Source organism: Pararge aegeria, chromosome 1 (assembly GCF_905163445.1).
Source record: "Pararge aegeria chromosome 1, ilParAegt1.1, whole genome shotgun sequence".
In the NCBI taxonomy this organism is placed as follows: domain Eukaryota; kingdom Metazoa; phylum Arthropoda; class Insecta; order Lepidoptera; family Nymphalidae; genus Pararge; species Pararge aegeria.
The window spans coordinates 3821785-3841198 of NC_053180.1; the positions used below are offsets into that span (position 1 = coordinate 3821785).

Here is a 19414-nt window from a genome sequence, read left to right on the forward strand (position 1 = left end):
AATGGCGCTGGTGGATGCACAGGGTATGGTATGAATGTAGCAATCGTAGATGAATTGAAGTATGCAGAGTTAAAAAATTTAATGTCATTATCGACTAAAGTAGTTAATTATTGAGAATTTCAACAACTTACGTTGTACAAAATATTGTGGTAAATATAACCTTACTTCCTTGTATCTCCATACTTCCTTGTTTATTTTTCAAGCCTACTCTAACAATATTTATATTTGGCGCTTCTTTTAAGAGTTACCCTGATGCAAATGTGGCGCCATCCTAATTTAATACATTTTGACGACACTTTTTCATATACACAGATGACTCTCCTTACCACAACCCTCCATAATAACTTGACACTAATTTGCCAAAACGTCATAATTTGACACTTAACTGACGAGACAGCGTGTGTTGATACTCAACTGACAAATCAACGTAACTCCGCCAGCATGTTTGTTAAGTTGGGAACTTGGGGCTATGTAGTGGCGGTGGGGGGCGTATCAGTTGGGGGTCGCGTCGGGGTGCCTCTCCAAAAGCATGGCCACGCCCTGCCCGCCGGCCGCGCAGGCGGAGATGATCCCAATCTGGCCGTCCTCCCGCACCAGGCGGTTGGCGGTGTGCATCGCCAGGCGGACCTGGGGAGCAGACATTTATCTCTTCATCGTCATCATATCAAACCATTGCCGGCCTATAGGGCACGGGTCTCCTCCCACAATGAGAATAACCCGTTCTCATCAAGGCCACCTTTGAGAACAATTTGGTGAACTCTCAGGCATGCAGATATACTCACGATGTTTTCCTTCACTGATTTTTATATTTTTTATTAGTGTTTCGGCCTGAGCGCTTTTTATCCAGAGAGTCGTAGGTTGAAATGCTGTCGGTTCCGAAAATTTTTATATGCATTTTAAATTTATAAAATATTCCTTCACTGTTGAAGCAAGTGATATTTTACTTAAAAAAACGTACATAACTTAAAAAAGTTAGAGGTGCGTGTTGGGATTCGAACTCTGACCCACCGAAAGTGAAGTCGAGCTCCTACCCTACTATGCTATCACCGCTTCATTTATCTCTAATGTTACAGTAATTTCACAATGTGGGTAATTAATTAAACTTTGGACAACCAAAAATAATTAATTTGATTAATTTTTTAAAACCATTTATTCTATTGGATTGATTAGTATTTTAACAAACGTGCTGATAATTCTTATTTAACTAATAAAGAGTTTTCAAGAAATAATTAAAATTATATTTGATTCACCGCCAATGTTCATGACATTTCCGGTGGGTATTTGATTTAAATCAGAGTGCATTTTCGATAAACTTCAGTCCTGTATGGATTCGAACGATGCAAAGATACCTCCCGGTGTCTTAGTCGTTATTACTTACTTTTGGCGTTTTTTATTTAATTTTTTTTCAATAAAAATTAAAAATAAAATTTTAAAATTCGCGCCTACTACTATCGTCGCCTTAGTGCCGTGCTTACTTGTATAAACGACCAGTTTACCTCTATGTTAAATGCAAATAAAAAAATTTAGTGACCATAAATGAATATGAAAATTATGAAATAAAAGTAAGCGCAGGGTATTTACTAAGATAACTGATGAATATATTTATTAATTATATACATAAATACTTATAATACACAGATAAGCACCCAGACACTGAAAAGCATTCATGAAGAATCATTATCCAGTTGTGGGAATCGAACCCACAGCCTCTACTCAGAAAGCAGAGTCGCCGCCCACTGCGCCAGTCGGCTTAGCTAAGCATTAGGTAAAATCGGGCAACTCAATAGCGACAACTCACCCCGGTAGCGGCAAACGGATGTCCGATGGACAAAGAGCCGCCCCACTTGTTCCATTTGGCCAGATCCGGTGAACCAACCTTCGCCTGGCGGCCGAGATAAGTTTGGCCGAACCAGTCAGAGTCCAAAGCCTTCAAGTTGGCCAAGATCTGACCCTGAAAGCAAATTAGATAGAATTTATATCTTAGCTGTTGGGCAGCGGAAAAGATTCTTTTCCCAAGGATGATCTTTAAATACCTCTAAAAGGTTAATAACCAGTATCATCAAAGACCTAGGCGTCATCATAAGCAGTGATCTAAAATGGGAAGCGCACATTGTGGCTATTGTCAGTAAGGTCAACTCTATCCTTTACACGATTAGGAAAGCATTTTTTAATAAAAATAAGAAAACCTTCATACAGATATATAAGGCATATGTAAGACCTTTATTGGAGTACGCTTTTCAGGTCTGGAGTCCCTATTTTGTTAAGGATATAGAAATGCTTGAAAACGTTCAGAGACGAGCCACTAAACTGCCAAGAGAACTGAGAAATCTTTCATATGAGCAAAGGCTTGCAAACATGGGACTAAGCACCCTCAAAAGTAGGCGAGAAAGAGGCGATCTCATTGAAACTTATAAAATATTAAATAAGTATTACAACATTTTTGAGGAAATATTTTCAAAAAAGAGTAACCCCAGATTAAGGGGCTATGGTCTCAAACTTGAATATCAGCAGGCATCGTCTAATCCTTCCAAGCACTTTATCAGCAATAGAGTTATACAAATGGGGAATGCCTTGCCTGAAGATGTAGTGACTGCAGAATCACTGAATCAGTTTAAGAATAGACTTGTTAAACATCAAAAAGACAAAGAGCGCAAGGAATGACATAGACGCATCAGCGAAAGCTGCTTAGTCTATTATATAATAATAATAATAATAATTGGTCTCCTCGGTGAAAGGGTTAAGGCCGTAGTCCACCACGCTGGCCAAGTGCGGATTGGTTGACTCCACACACCTTTGAGAACATTATGTAGAACTCTCAGGCATGCAGGTTTTCTCACGATGTTTTCCTTCACCGTTGAAACAAGTGATGTTTTAATTACTTAAACCGCACATAACTTAGAAAAGTTAGGGGTGCGTGCTGGGATTCGAACTCGGCCTGCCGCATGTGAAGTCGAGCTGAGTCCACGCAGACGAAGTCGCGGGCAGAAGCTAGTAGTGGAATAAAAAAACATTTTTTTTAAAGGTGGTTGGACAAACCCTCTCATCGCGGACTGGTTCGGAGACTACGCCAGTGTGATCCAGTGTGAACTCGGCCCCCATGGTGTCGGTGAAGTCGAGCTCCTACCCACTGGGCTAACACCGGTTAATGTTGCTGGAATATTTAGTCTAGATGTTGATACAGAGGTGTTGTCTTAGCGGATAAATCAGCGTCAACTCCTGCACGTACAGATACCGCCATGGTGATGGCGAGCGTAGGAGCGGAACAAACGGCGTGATAAGCTTCGGACATTTTCTTTCACAGTTTTCTTCCACAGTTGTGTTGTCTTTGCGCGTGACCTCATCATAACGACGTCTTCTGGACCAGTATCTATACGTCGGCCGGAACTATCCGTTGTAAGTAGAGTCGATGATGGTCGCTCCCCGCTCACTCTAGAAGCTCTAGGCCTCCTAGATTGCTGAATGCTTTAGGGAGCTGGCGAACCAAGGGTACTGCGGTGTAGTGGTGTGTATACAGGGTATGCAGATGATATAAAATGAAGAAAGTCTCCAGTACGAGTTATAAATACTTACGGGTAAGCTTTATATAACTCATACAAAGCCTATCCTTAAGTTTTTAATAGCTCGTGCTGGAGATTTTCTTCATTTTATATTATCTGCATACCCTGTGCATACCCTCTATGCACGCCACTGCTGCGTTACATCGTTCCTGACGCGAGTCAGGAGTCTTTCGAAATTTCTGATGTCTTGCTTTCATTTTTGACACAGATTCTGGCATAATAAAAAGCTTTGATGAACTCGTTTAGAGTTGAATGTTCAGCAGACCTGCTGATATCCTAAAAATGCTCTTGTTTATGTTTCAATAAGGGTTTGATACACGAAATCATTCTAGAGATTATGGTACAACCGCATGAAGTGTTTGTTTCTAGTAACTCACTGCGAAGGCCTCGTGTATCTCCCACGAGTCGATGTCGCTGAGTTTCAGGCCCGCTTTGTCCAAAATCTTGGGGATGCCGTACGCCGGCCCGAGCAGAAGCTGGTCCACGGGGTCCTACGAGTAAGATTTTTTTTTAAATAACTTATGTTGCTTACAGTAAGCAACTAATGAGTTCTGAAGCCGACAATTGTATCAAAGTCAAGGTTAAATATTTCTAGATTCAAATAGGCACATAGCTGGCACTTTTGATGCGTACATTACATGTATAATATGACATAGAACTTTAGAAGTGAGTTGATGGCAATAACTAAATTGGTCAACTTAAAACTAAAGCTACGAGGGTTCCAAACGCGCCCTGGTCTAAGGAGAAGCCCACAACAAACTTAGCCGGTTGTAATTTTTTTTTGTTATCACCATCTCACATTGTAATTTTAAGATATTAAAAAATCAACCTAGATAGAGCAATAATTTACACTCAAGCATTTTTATCGTTCTCGTAGTCCTTAATACTATAATAGGACTTCTCTATAAGCTTACGTTTAATACAAACTGAACTTTTTCGGAGACATTTCCAAGATTCCAGCTGGTAGTTTATTGTAAAATTGTATACAATTTCTGTGAATGAATTACTTATTTTATGTAGTCTAGTATATTGCACTGAAAGACTAGCGATAAAAAGTAGCTTTTGTTACTCTCCGTCCATTAAAACAATCACGCATTCGCATTTATAATATTAGAAAGGTTTAAAACAACGCCGGAACTATGTTGACCTGCAAAATTTGTACGGAGTTTACACAGGGACTTTTTAAGCGTCTTACATGTTAATTCCCTTAAATCTATAAATAATCACAATAATATCTGGACGAAGGAGAATGGCGAGCTCACATATTCAGACTTAAGATCAACGTTCACGAATAAAACTTCTAATATTTGTGATACCAAACTAGACTAACAAAACATCAATCGTCAAATGAATTATTGACACGTTAATCTATATATATGATATATATATTGCCATAAGGACGGTGCATTTGTAGTACTGTAAATAGTTTCATTCTAGATCCTCTACTTCTAAAAATATAGTGTTTACACAGATAAAATACTTTATATAATTCTACTATCCTACTAATAATATATTGTCTATTATAAATGGGAAAGTGTGGATGTTTGTTACTCAAGCACGCAAAAACGGCTGAACGGATTTGGATGAAATTGGCACGCATGTAGCCTTTGACATGGAAAAGAACATAGGCTACTTTTTTTTTTTTTTTTTTTTTACTTTTATTATTATATTCTTTTCTTTTTACTTTTATCCCGATTCCTAAAGTAAATAGTTCCCGAGGGAGAATTGAAATACTTTGCGAGATAAGCCGCGGGCAGACAGCCTATGCTATGAAAACGGACAATCTATACTGATCTCTGAAACAGTTCCAGTGGTAATACTAAAAATTGTTAACGAGCGAAGTCTTAGACCTAATTCTGAAGTCCACGCAGACGAAGTCGCGGGCAGAAACTAGTTATAAAAAAAACGGTTACTAAAATAACTGGGTCATCGGCATTCTCCTTTTTAAACTTTTTGTCTTTCCATAGTGTGAAAGCATTAAGACATTTTGTATACTTTATTGCTCGCGTGGAGTGTTTTAATTGTGCGATTTTTTCAACATATGAGTAAAAGACACTGGATACAGTATATTTTAATAAAATCATTATTCAGTTAGCGAATTGTTGAATTAATATCAACGCCCTTGACGGTACTGGTCTCTCTACATACCTGTGCCACGTAGGTGAAGTCACGCAGGTACGCCTTGGGCTTTAGGCCCAATTCCTTGGCCTTTGCCTCGGACATCACCAGGCAGGCGGACGCGCCGTCAGTCTGGAAACAAACTTCTATTTACTGTCCGAGCGAGTAAAGCGTCAGCTTTCCCGTCTGGTTTGTGCTCCACTCTTCTCAAATGTGGATTAGTCATTTTATTACCTACAATTTAAAACTTTAAATAAAAAAAACTCTTTACTTTAAGTATAAAATACAGGTAACAAAACTTATAAGGGTGGCCTGATAGTGATAAAAAAGAAACCCGATATACTATTTATATACAACATGTAACAGAATTAAGAAATAATATTGAAGGATGCGAAAGTATATTTCATAAGGAATCACCTGTAAAAATGTTAAATCAAAAGAAGTAAGTATATTTATTTTTCCATACAAACCAATTCGAAACATTCAGTATGTTTTGAATTTGTGTGTATGGAAAAATAAAAAAATTCTTTGTGTATACATAAATAAGTAAATTCTTTGTATTTTCTTATGACAACCCTATTGAAGACAAAAGACTAACACGCGCATAGTACCTAATAAAGTGACAGGAGTGGCAGTGGTTTACTCAAAAACTATTAGGTTTTCGATTTCACAGATAAGTCTCAGAGACAGTACATAATGTACCTCTAACGCCATTGAAGTATTATTTCGGTTTTCATCTACACTTTGTACACAGGTACTGTGCGGCGCGGTACATTACGTGTTCCTTGCATGCCCTGCGTGGTGTTGCTCTGTTGGGCCACATCATGCTTGGTCCATCAATTTTGCTGCAAAAAACCTGGTGATAGCGACTCACCAAGAACGAGGCGTTGGCCGCGGTGACGGTGCCGTGCGGCTTGATGAAGGCGGGCCGAAGCTTGGCGAGTTGCTCGGGCGCCGACACGCGGATGCCGTTGTCGCGCTCCACCAGTGCATCCTTACCCTCCACTGAACATTGACAATATTATAACATTCTGTTATTTCATAGCGCTTAATCGCCCAAATCGTGTTCATAATAATACTAGCACTTCATACAAGCACAAAAGCAGTGCTTACCCTAGAATTTATTTATGTCTCATAAAGAATTTTTTTTTTTATTTCATGCCATCATCCTTCTGTATGCATACTCTGGTCAGAAACCCTGTGCACGCCACTGTACTAGCGGTCCCTAAAGTCAAACTTAAAAGACAGAAATATGCAGCCTCGGACTTTTTTAAAAGCTTTTAAAGGGGAACAACTTTCAACCGTTTACGTAGTGCACGCAGCCGAAGCTTGAAGCTTCGGAAAGGAAAAAAAAACCCCGATAGTGAAACATTCCTCATTGGTGCTTTGCTCCTATTTGTCTTAGCGTGATGATATATATAGCTTATAGCCTTCCTCGATAAATGGGCTATCCAAAATTGAAAGAATTTTTCAAATCAGATCAGTATTTCCTGAGATCATCGCGTTCAAGTAAACAAACATATATATATATATATATATATATATGTTAGATAGACATATCGGCGATGTTATTTAGCTTATAGCCTTTCTCGATAAACGTTGCTTGATACGCCACAACAAGACGAACAAACAAATGAATTAGGGCTTTTAAAACAAAAAAGCATGAGCGAGTAGCTGTATAAATTTGAAATTGGAATTCCTAGCCAAAGAGGAGCTATTTGAGATCAAAGTGGCCAGTACTTCGCCAAAACGCCAATTTAATATGTAAGGACCAATAATCATGGAATTCCGCAAAATAACGCCGGCTTCTAACCAATAGCACCTTGTGTCCTTTTATTATGATTTCTTTGACTACGATTATTGAAAGGCCGTGGGTTCGATTCCCACGACTGGAACATGTTTGTGTGATGAACATGTTTTTCAGTGTCTGGGTGTTTATCTGTATATAATAAGTATTTATGTACATTATTCATAAAGATATTCATCAGTCCTCTTAGTTTCCGTAACACAAGCTACGCTTACTTTGGCGCTAGATGGCGATGTGTGTATTGTCGTAGTATATTTATTTATTACTTATGTTCCAAACGTATGTTCTTAATATTGTGTCTGTGGTCAGCTCACCTTTGACGGGTATGAGGTCGGTGAAGTAGCCCTTCTGTTGCGCCTCGTGAGCAAGCGTGTGTGACCTCAGCGCATAGTCGTCTTGCTCCTTGCGCGACGCGCCGAACGCGGCGGCCAGGCGGTCCGCGCTATGGCCCATAGTCTCCCCCGACGAGAACTCCGCCACCGCCGGCAACTGCGGAGTTTGAGACTGACTTGGACCGGTGGCGTGCACAGGTGCATAGAGGGTATGCACAAGGTATGCGGATGGTATAAAATTAAGAAAATTTCCAATTAGAGTTTTTTTTTCCCTTTATATGGTTGACCAACAGCTTTACATTTAAAATAAATAATATTTAAAAAAAAACAAAGAAACACGCTTTCTATAGAAAACCGAACTAAAAAATAGAAAATAAATTTTAATAAATTTTGATTAAGAATAAGTGTTAAAAATTTCAATAAATATAAATTAATATTAGTGTGAATATTGGATAGAAGCAGGCGTTACTTTGTTGACTTTACAATGAATAATTGTTAACAATTATTCATTGTAAAGTCAACATCTCCTGAGGATGCTCCGGTTTCGGAGCGAAACGTGCGTAGAGGGTATATTGCCGAAGATCTGTTTGGTGTGGAGTATAAGGATTGAAGAAATTATAAATTACACCACACAGATTCTCCTGCTTTTCGCGGAGTATACCAAATTAAGCTTAATTTTGATAATATTAATGTGAATAACAAAATATATTTTATTGTAAATAAAAAGTGGCGTGCATGGTGTCAATAGTTATAAAAATTTTATTGACAGATATGAGTAGAGTGATTATCATTTTGATAATATCTTAAGAAGCACCCCACGCTTTTTTTTTAAATAAAATATTTGGTAACGCCATAGGTTTTTTACATTTTGGTCTAGATGGCGCTGTAGTAATAACTAAAAAAATCTTATTTTTTATATGGAAAATTGGAATAATCTTCTCAAATTAGTATATTGTCATCGGTCCTCGATATGTCTACAAAGTTTGAACGAAATCTGACCGTTCAAAGTGGGTCAAAATCGAGCTCAAAGGGGTCGGTTACATACAAACATGCAGGTGAAGCTAATATAAAGCGTGTAAAAACAGGTAAACACCGCATGCAATAGTGTTAAACACAACATCGGATCTTGTTGTTGTTTGTGCTTCTACACAAACAAGATAGAAGTATATCCAGTGTCGGCAATGTATAAAATTTCAGGCCATCAAAACTATTTGAAAGATGTAGTACTGCTATTTTATGTTACCATAAAAGGCTAACAATAACTAAAAACTTAAGGATAGGCATTGTGAGAGTTATAAAAAGCCTACCCTCCAGTATTTATAGCTTGAACTGGAGATTTTCTTAATTTTATATCATCTGCATACCCTGTGCATACCCTCTATGCACGCCACAACCCACACTGGCTTGTAGTCAGCTCTGAGCATTATTTGAATTACTAAGCATGGGGTAGACACCTTAATTAAAGCTCCCGACAGGGAATCTAATAGAGGGATATAATTTTAAATCTCTTTTTATTATATAAACTAATCAAAAAAATTGTTTAAAATAGTTCTGTCTTTGAAGTCCGTGTGTCTGAATGTGCGGATCCCGTATCTTGTGGTCACGATAACGAGCGAAATACTTCACATATCGAGTTGGTTTTTTTTATAGGCTTCAGTATTTTGAGGAATAGAAGGCTATTACTTTTCACGGTATAATTAGATGTAGTTTAATTATTATTTACAAATGATCTCAATTTTATTGTAATGAATGAGATTATGAGGCGTGCACTTTTGGATTTTCCTACTATTCGTCTCCCGCCTCGGCCCTTCTGAAAGTGGCACAAGCACAAGTTGGGAATCACTGAACACAATTAATTTAAAACATTTACTTTTGGTTAAGCTACTGTATGTATTTATTAACACTTTTTATTTTCACATGAAAAGTTAAAAAAAAAAAAAAAATACAGACAGAAGCAGTATACAAAAGGCGGCCTTATCGCTTAGTAGCGATTTCAGCCGGGCAACCTTAGGATAAGGGAAACATTAGGATGACAGACTGCAGATTTTAGGTCATAAATAATGTAGAATATGGCTTACCTCGGGCGCAAAGTAGTCAGGTCTAATGCTAGCCAGCAACGAGAGCCTCTGTCCGGGAGTCTTGGCGCGGTTCAACCTCAGCAGTAGGGATCGCATCTTGCGCGAGTGTCGGATCGGCACGTCGGACATGAACTCCACACCGCCGGCAACGATGATTTCGTAAGCACCCGCGGCTATCATGCCTATACCTGCGAACATTCAAGAAATATTACATTTTATTCTTCACAGCCATGGAGAGAAGCATCCTAAAAATTAGAAAGATACGTAAGGTACACAGTACAGAAATAAGAAATAAAACAAAACTAAGATGCTTTAAACCATGCCGTATTTTTTTTTTTTTTATAAATAAATAAATAGATATACTACGACAGTACACACATCGCCATCTAGCCCTAAAGTAAGCGTAGCTTGTGTTACGAGTACTAAGATAAGTGATGAATAATTTCATTAATAATATACATATAAACATCCAGACACTGAAAAACATTACGTGTTCATCACACAGACAACCCTTTATGGTAGGTAGAGAATTAGGTTAGGGAAAACAGGATAGTGCAACCGGTGATACAATTAAATCAAATACATATAGTTATAATATATATATACATATAAATATATATAAACAAGTAGTTTGTAAGTATTGAATCTATTTTGTAAATTTAAATGGAATAAGCTTTATTATTAACTTCTCCCTGACTGGTCCCAGAAATGAAAAAATAATAATTGTGATATAACTGAATAGGCTATATAATCAAAAATCTTTGCCAGTCCTGCACGTCAAAAATCAAAGAATATTGTATGAAGTGGGGAGTTAAAAATAATGAGAAATCTTATTTGAAAATATTTTGATTGTGTTTCATCTCATTCTGTTTTCTCAACATGGATATGAAGAATTGTATGTTCATCTCGGCAACACGAATGGGGTATTCTCAAGAGACATAAAATTATATCCCCCCATTATATCCCCTTGACAAGGGATATAATTAACGTGCCCACCTGCTAAAAGCACCACCTGCACGGGAACATGGAATAGGAGGATTTTGCCACCGTTTATTATTACACATAATATATTATTTGGATATTATTTCCACTTGTGCGCCAGTGCTTTGAAAGTTAATAAAGCTGTGGGATAAGATAAATTTGTATCCTTTCCCCGGAGATATAATTGTCTCCTGCCCATGCTAGCCGTATGTACTCCCTCGATACGCTCGTTCGTATAAACTCTCGTGTGTTTTCAGTATCGTTTAACAAGCTACTTTTGTAGTCTTACCAGTGGTGATGGCCTGGTTGGAAGATATGCACGCCATGGTGACAGTGTGCGCGGGAGTGCGGTCGCTGAACCCGGCCGCCAGCGCCGCCTCGCGCCCGATGTTCGATGTTTTCACCTCCTGGATGACGGTTCCGTAGACAATATAGTCAATCAGCTCCTTTTGTATGCCTGTCTTTTGGAGCAGACCTCTGTGGACCAAATAAGTTTATATACAAAAAAAAGAAGAAGAAATACTTTATTAATATGTGTATATTAATAAAGTATTTCTTCTTCTTTTTTTTGACTTAGAATTTATATTTTTCTTTATATATATATAATTCTACTGTACGTGTGTATGTCACTGAACTCCTACTAAACTACCCTCGGAGCTTCTTCTCTTCTCTTCTTCTTCTCCCGGAGCTTTTCGAACAAAGCGACTCTTTCTGGTGCCGACAACCGTGCTGACGAAAACGTGCCGCTAAGCGATTCAGCGTTCCGGTACGATGTCGCGTACAGACCGATAAGGGGTATGGGTTTAATATAACTGACATACGCCTAAAAGATTAGCCCGTTATAATGTTATAAGACTGCTTCATAGCTTCTATCTATCTATCTTGTAATGAGGCCCGCTTCAGCGGACGCACTTCGACCCTCCAGGATCTTTTGTGCTCGCCCCGTCCTTGAATCCCCTCCCTATCCCCCAAAATAGCTTTAAATATCCACTCTAATAGTTTGATTGAAGCTTTTAGGCTGGAGGCACAGTAATCCTCTGGTTGTGGATAGGCCACTCCCAAGAGATCCAACCGCTTCCTAGCCAATCCGTCTCATTCACAAAGCAAATGCTCCATGGACTCGACATCCTCGTTGCAGGCCCTACATGTAGGGTCATCAATTATGGCTATTTTGAGCAGCATGGACCCTGTGCCAAAGTGTCCTGTTATGGCCGCTATGGCGTATCTTGCCTGTCTCCTACTCAGTCTGTTAATCTTGTTTGGAAAACAAGCTCCAATTGCGCCCAAGGATTTCTTGGAGTGCCTTAGACCTAAAATCATCATAGCTTACCAGCAGGGCTAGCACAGGTAGGAGACAAAAGTTATATCCCCTGACAGGGGATATAATCGGGGTATATAAGTTTGCTGTGGGCTATTCTTAGACCGGGGCGCGTTTGGAACCCTCGTAACTTTAGTTAACGAAGTTATAAGTATAACCATCCCCTTACAATTATGTAAACGTATACGTCTGAATTATTCATAAGTGCCTGTGATAGGCCTACCTGAGTAAAGAATTTTTGAATTTGAATTTTGAATTTAATAAAGTGCTGCACGTTGTTTATTTTAAACTCTGATACATTTGTTTTAACAGAGTCTCTCAATTCTAGCCTATCTTACACCACGCTTACTACAGCAACGGATCCATGTCACATCTTTTGTGACTTAGCGTAGGCATAAATTATATTACTGCTACTCACAGCAATGAATTTCTGGCTAGTTCATGCGGCATCATCTTGGCGTAATCAGTGAAAGACACGAGGAATGGGGTCCTGACTCCATCCACCAGCACCACATTCTTGCCTGTACGGTCTGTAAGGGTTTTCTTCTGATGTAGGGCTGCACCAACACTGATCGCTCGGCGAGCTGAGTCTGAGGATATATAATTTTTATAAGCATTGTAGCTTCCAAGTGCAGTTACCTCAAGAAGGTGCAGTAAACAGGCTACTGAAGTAAAATGCAAATGAAGACCACTAATTAAAACATGAGTAGAGTACATATTATATGTACAATCTCATCTTGCGCTAGAGTTTTAGTCTCGTGCCACTTCTGACTGAAAACAACTAAGACACAAAGTAAGTAAATGATATAGCTCTGCATTGTCTGGAATCTCTTAAGACTGAAGTGTATCAAAACTGCACTCATATTTATATCAAATGACCCGACTGCACAATGTCATGAACATTGGCTGTGAATCAAATATACTTTTAACTATTTCTTGAATACTATTTCAATTGCTAATTAATTTAATTGAATATCTGGTACATATCAAGTTATAGTTAACAAAAGTTTACTTATTTACACATCTTTTCTTTTTTGAAAATAGCATCGACACAAAAATCATGTATGTATGAATAATAAGAATCAATACAAACAACATTCTCAAAAGACAAAATCAAGTGTTAGGTTTTGGGAATATAAGAGAACAAACTTATGACAACATTTATAAAAAAATAAGAAGTAAAGGAAGGCTATAAATAAGCATTCAGGAATGGATTATGTGTGTCAGCTCTTTATTAATAAGTAACTAATAATAATTAAGGTTAAATATAAATATTTCCGAATATTTCAAAATTTTATAATTTCAATATTCCTGTAGAAAAGATTGCAAGAAGTGTGTTAAAAATAAAATTGATTCTTATTATAGGTATATATTTATAGTTTTATTCTTATTAGAAATAGATATAGAGAGATAAAGGTTGAAATAGCATGTAGGCTACTTTTTTTTTGTAAGAAAAACATAGTTCTTATTTGAACTAGAATTGAGTTTGAAATAAGACACTAGCAAAAGACAAAGTAAACAAATAGAAAATTTTTGGACATTAATTTGTACTATTTATATTGTGAACAAAGTTCAAATACTTGGTAATATTGTATATTTTAGTAAATAATTGCACCCATGCCAACATACGAAGTCCAAAGTTTGCTTCCTAACAACCTTACCTTAATCTAAAAAAATGGATTTTATATATTTTAAATTAAGAATGGGGTTTCAGAAAAGCTGTCAGTATTCAAAAAAGAATTCGCAAAAGAGACTTACGAAAATTAAGATAAAATAAAAATATTACCGAATTTAGCGGTGGAAGTAGGGCGAGCCGCTTTTACTAAAGATTTTGCGACTTGTGATGCCATGACTCCTTCCTTAGTAACACCGATTTATGCTGCAGTGGATAACTAAACTTACAACCAAATATATTTTTTAATTAGAAGTCGAAAAATTTATTTAGAAACTTGTAGAAAATAAAAATTAAAAGTTGGACTCTGACCTGTCAGGTGTCAATGACGTCTGTGACAGTGGCAGCTGGTAGTCGTTGACAGCAAATTTTAAAATCTTTCGTTCGAAAATTACAACCTACATATTACCTAATGAGTTGGGTGCCGTACTGTTTAGTTTAGTTAATTATTATAGTTAGTGCTTCGACAAAAAACCAAACATAGATTATTAGTAGAAGTACATAACTTATTGATGAAAATAATGTATGTGAAATAATTTAAGTTATTAAAAACACCTTCTCGTAATTATTCTAATCATAATAGGGGGTAGGTGAAAAAAAATTAAACCGGTATACTCGCTGCACAATGTCTTCAAAATCCTTTATTTTACACGTTGACTCCACAGTAAAAAGTATTGGAAACTAGATAAAATTTTAATCATCCCAACGTAAACTTTTCTAGTGCTCATTTAAGCTATTTTTAAATAGTATAGTAAAATCATTTTAATGAAGCTGCAGGAATAATTTTTCAGGTAAGTAAGCAAAAAGCACATGGTCAATAAAAGTTCATCCATAAAAGTTTTTTAATTTGGCACGTCATCTAAATTATTTAGTCATTCTTATTTTATGAAAATAAGTGAAAACAGTTGTGATAATGAAAATTAAGGGTGCATTTCACTAGGTTATATTTTTTATATAACCTAGTGTAGCAGCATTCGGAGTAAGATTTTAAAAAAGCATGCGTTATGGCTAAGGTCCTTATTCGGGGATCTGCTTATATTGGTCTTTCAGTAGAGTCTTTATCGAACACATTTCAACGGGCATTGTGAAATGTGTCTTCGCTGGATTTTTCTAACTAAGAAATTATCGAAATAATCCAAACTTAGGATTGGCATCGTTTTGCTTCCATGCTTTTATGAACACCTTAGTCTTAGTTTTTTGCTATACGCAATCATCATCATAATTATTTACTTCTGTTGGGCCTCATCCTTTTATGACAGACAGTTTCAGAGGATAGGCCTTGCACGCTGCTCCAGTCCTGGTAGTTGGGCTTTAACGACTATAATCACAAGTAAGTCATAATAACAGGGACCGACGGCTAGACATGCTCTCCAAGACACGGAGGTTGAAACCGCCATCTTAACTCCGGGCTGGTACTGAAAATTCTTTAACAGAAAATACACCAGGAACTCATGAATTGGAGGTGAACATGCTAACCTTTCAAAATATAAATCTAGACCAATGCATGGCTGTAATAATCAGTAGCATGTGATATTAATAGTTAAAGCTTGCCAACCTACATTAGAGCAGCGTTGAGATTCTAAATTTGAAACCACTCTTTCATTTTACACTCTGTCTTTGCTATGGGGATACTAATAGGTTAAGGATTTTAGTGTTAACCACTGACTTAATATTTGTATTTCGATTCATACAGGATGTTGGTCCTGCTAATATTTTTGTCATGCCTTACGGCGTGTTCGTCGTCATTCATCGACGAGATGCAGACCTACGAGTCTGAGTGTCTCACAGAGGGTGCGTTCACGTGTTTGGCTGGAGGCTGTGTGGCGCAAGACAAATACTGTGATGGGAACTATGACTGTGAGGACGGGAGCGACGAGAATTTTTGCAGTAAGTTCAATTAACTGTACTATCAAACGTTGACGGTAAATACATTCGCTTAGATACAATACCTACCTGAAAATTTGTCCCGCGCTGCCTTGGCCCATGGCACATTTGGTTAAAGGCGCCACTGCGTTACCAAAGAAAATAGGCACAGGACACAATGAAACTAACATAGTGTCTGTTTTAATCTACTTTATTTACTCATAATTTTCATTTAACTTTTCTTAATTATTCTTAGTCGTATTTATTATAACGCCATAAGTATAAAATAGAAAAAAAATATACAGGTACCGAATATAAAAAGCAAAATTTACAAAAAAGTATAAGTATAAATGTGAAATTCCAAATTCTGCTGCCGGTGTACCGATCAAAAATAGCTGGAAATCCCTTCGTTTACCCCGCTAGTAAATGCAATGTGAATCAAGAGTGAATATGTATGTAACCTACTGTATAATCAAGTTGTTAGTAAAAAAAAGAATTATCTTCTTCGTTATATCAATTCATTACCCAAGTAAGTATATGTTTCAGTAAACCACCCTCCCGATGAACACTATTGCAACGACACCCACCAATTCATGTGCGCTGACAGTCTGAAGTGTATACCAAGCGCATGGGTGTGCAACGAAGAAGTCGATTGTTCAGACGGCAGCGATGAGGTCAACTGTCCAACTGTAGTTGTTCCAGACAATGCGAACGTAAGACAATCTTGAAACAATATTATTTATGGTATATATGTATATTAGTGTACTGATGTCAAAACGTAATTGTTTTGTTTATTTAATTAGCTTCTGCCCGCGACTTCGTCTGCGGGGACTTCAGAATTGGGTCCAAAAAGAAATGAAAATGTGAAAGTAATAAGAAATTTAATCAATTTACACCCGTTTTATCCTTTGCGCTGTAATAGAGAATAATAGCTACATTTTTGCGTTTCACCTATTACGTATTTAATATGGTAGTGTCGCAAAATTTATATTTTTGTTTGAAGCACATAATGTAAATAATTATACTCCTATACACGACATAATTTGTATATCAATTCGAGTCTGCCTATAGCATAGCTCGTAAACAATTTTCAATTTTCCCTCTGGAACAATTTAAGAAATCTGAATAAAAAGGTAGCCTTTGTTCTTTTCCATATCAAAGCCTTTAAACATTTTCAATCAATCAGATTACTTTAAACATGTCCATCCCTTTATACATACATACATCCTCACAAACTTTCTCATTTATAATATTAGTAGGATGGTACGCATGCATTCGATCCTTGTCCCATATGCCTTGCGGCTTGCTGTTATCTGTGAAGAGTTATATCCTTTATCTCCGACAATATTAGTCAGATCTTCATTAGACAATACATGCTTGATAGTATACACTTTCAAATAAAAAAATAAAGAGCTGTGAAGTAAAATTGGTTCCCATTTCCTGGAAGAAACTTATTGTTTATCGGGATAAAAAGTATCCTATATGTTGACCCGGAATATCGACGATACGACTTTTAGTTTATGATCCGAAATTATGTGGTTTGTCGTCTAATTCTGGACATAATGAAGATTTTTTGAAATAGAGGACTTGTCATTTTATTTAAGAATTTTTTTTAAGGGTGTATTGTGTAAGGGCGTCAAACAAGATTTTGTAGGCTAAATATTGGATGGAAGTAGGTGGTTATATTATGAAAATAAAACTTAATTTGATATACTCCGCGGAAAGCGGGAGAATCTGTATGGTGTAATTTATAATTTCTTCAATCCTTATACTCCACACCAAGTAGACCTTCGCCAATTTACCCTCTACGCACGTTTCGCTCCGAAACCGGAGCATCTTCAGATGTTGATTTTACAATGAATAATTGTTAACACAACGGAGTATAGCAAATTAAGCTTAGTTTTCATACTATATCGTAGTCTAGTTTATCATTTCCGATCTTATCATAGAGTGCCAAGTGTTTCGTCGGAGCAAGTGAGACTTTTTTATTTAAGTCAGATCTTCCACAGCTGTTTTGTGAAGTTTTTGTGTATTTATTTTTTTCACTCTGTCCGTATCTTGGCCGCCATGCATTTTTTAAGAGAGTTCATAATTTTTTTGTGAGATTTCCAGGGGGTACGCCCACGATTAGGGGGTAGCAGTTAGCACGAATAATAATTAAGTAATTTATTTTTAGTCAACATGCAAAGGATTCCTATGTGACGGCAAAAAGTGTATTTCAAAGTTTTGGATGTGCGATGGCTATTACGACTGTAACGATAGATCCGACGAAGATGCTAGGGATACATGCAGTAAGTTTAACATTTTCACCATCGATTAAAAATTTAAAAAAGGCATCTTGCTAACTATTCTTACTGTTTTATTTTTTTAATCCAGTACTAGACTGTAAACTCACCTGGTGGTAAGTGGTGGTGCATTCTGATGTTTGGTAGCGGGCTAACCTTCGGAGTATGGGATATTTAAGCCATACCCCTAATCGGTTTCTTCACGACATCGTACCGCAACGCTAAATCTCTTAGGCATATCTTTGTCTGTTTGGTTGTAACTAGTCACGGCCGAAGCCCACCAGGAGGATATTCTGAAATTAAAGTCCAAAATTGCCAACGCCGGGAATCGAACCCGGGCACTGCAACTTAAAACCAGGGCGCTCACCACTGCGCCAGTTGACAAAAGTCTGATGATTAAAAAAAATTTCAGGACACATATTGCATTCGAAAACGTTACACGATATGTACTTGCACGATTTGTCGTACTGCGAGAAGAGGGGAAGGTACACTTGTCTGGATAAGTCTTATTGCTTGCCAGCGGAATATATGTGCGATGGACTCAAAGACTGCAAGGATGGTAGCGATGAAGGCACGTTTTGTGAGCATTGTAAGTATATGAAAATCTTTTTGTATCGATTTGGGAATAAAACACTGGGTCTATGAAACTATGAAAGGGTGGGATATCATATCTTGCGTCCTAAATTAGCTTGTTGAGATGAGCAAACTGCTTTTTTGTTTGGGGAAACACATCGTTTTTAAAAAATTGAGTCAATCGAAAATTTAAATTGCAATTTTTGTAAAAAGCACGGCAAAACTATACTTATTGTTGTTGTAATAATAGTAGAATTAATAATGTAATATAATCTTAAATCCAGCCGGCTACTTAGGTTCTATCGGATTTTGTGTATAATGTAAACATAACCTCAAAATTTACCGAAAATATTTCTTCTGAAGTACTACAATTTTTTGTTGTGAGGACATCCTTATTACAATAATAGGGGACACCCACTCTGCTCTCTCCAAACCGACCTTAAATTCAGACAAACGGTTCAAATACGTGGTTACTGTGGGAAGGACTGTGGTAATCTGTGGTAATTTCAAACTGTTTTAGAGTTTGGCACAGATTAGTAGGTAAATAAATAAGATAATGAACCTATATCTTCGGTAAATAAAGTAAAACTAGAGTAAAACAAGTAAAAGGAGGTACCCCTCACAGATATAACCCCTACATGTAAGGTCACTTGATTTTATCTGAGGTTATTTATATCTGAGAATAAATACCACAGACCTTTATCTTAAAATTTAAATACTCTTTGGGAAATTTCATATTTGGATTTTGGGTTAGTTTTGGCGCCTTTTCGTGGAAAGTTTAGAAAGTTTAGTGTAGTTTAGTATTTCTTTTGTATCTTATGGAGTCTCGT

The 19414-nt window shown here is 37.2% G+C and overlaps 2 protein-coding genes across 2 annotated transcripts in view; one reads left to right on the forward strand and one right to left on the reverse strand.

Moving 5' to 3' along the window:
• Positions 1-210: 210 nt before the first annotated feature.
• LOC120625749 (trifunctional enzyme subunit beta, mitochondrial) lies at positions 211-14187 on the reverse strand. The gene is made up of 10 exons (XM_039892939.1): positions 13978-14187; positions 12610-12781; positions 11163-11350; positions 9893-10080; positions 7797-7971; positions 6550-6680; positions 5706-5807; positions 3935-4048; positions 1799-1951; positions 211-627 (listed from the first exon to the last, which is right to left on the reverse strand). The coding sequence occupies exons 1-10, from the start codon at positions 14039-14041 to the stop codon at positions 493-495; spliced, it is 1422 nt and encodes a 473-aa protein (XP_039748873.1). The 5' UTR covers positions 14042-14187; the 3' UTR covers positions 211-492.
• Positions 14188-14466: 279 nt separating this feature from the next.
• Positions 14467-19414, forward strand: part of LOC120627198 (low-density lipoprotein receptor-related protein 2) — a 53214-nt gene continuing 48266 nt past the window's right edge. Inside the window, exons 1-5 of the mRNA XM_039895064.1 lie at positions 14467-14654; positions 15557-15750; positions 16273-16439; positions 17903-18017; positions 18424-18600. Coding sequence (XP_039750998.1) covers positions 15558-15750; positions 16273-16439; positions 17903-18017; positions 18424-18600 — 652 coding nt within the window. The 5' untranslated portion in view covers positions 14467-14654; position 15557. The remainder of the gene's footprint in view (positions 14655-15556; positions 15751-16272; positions 16440-17902; positions 18018-18423; positions 18601-19414) is intronic.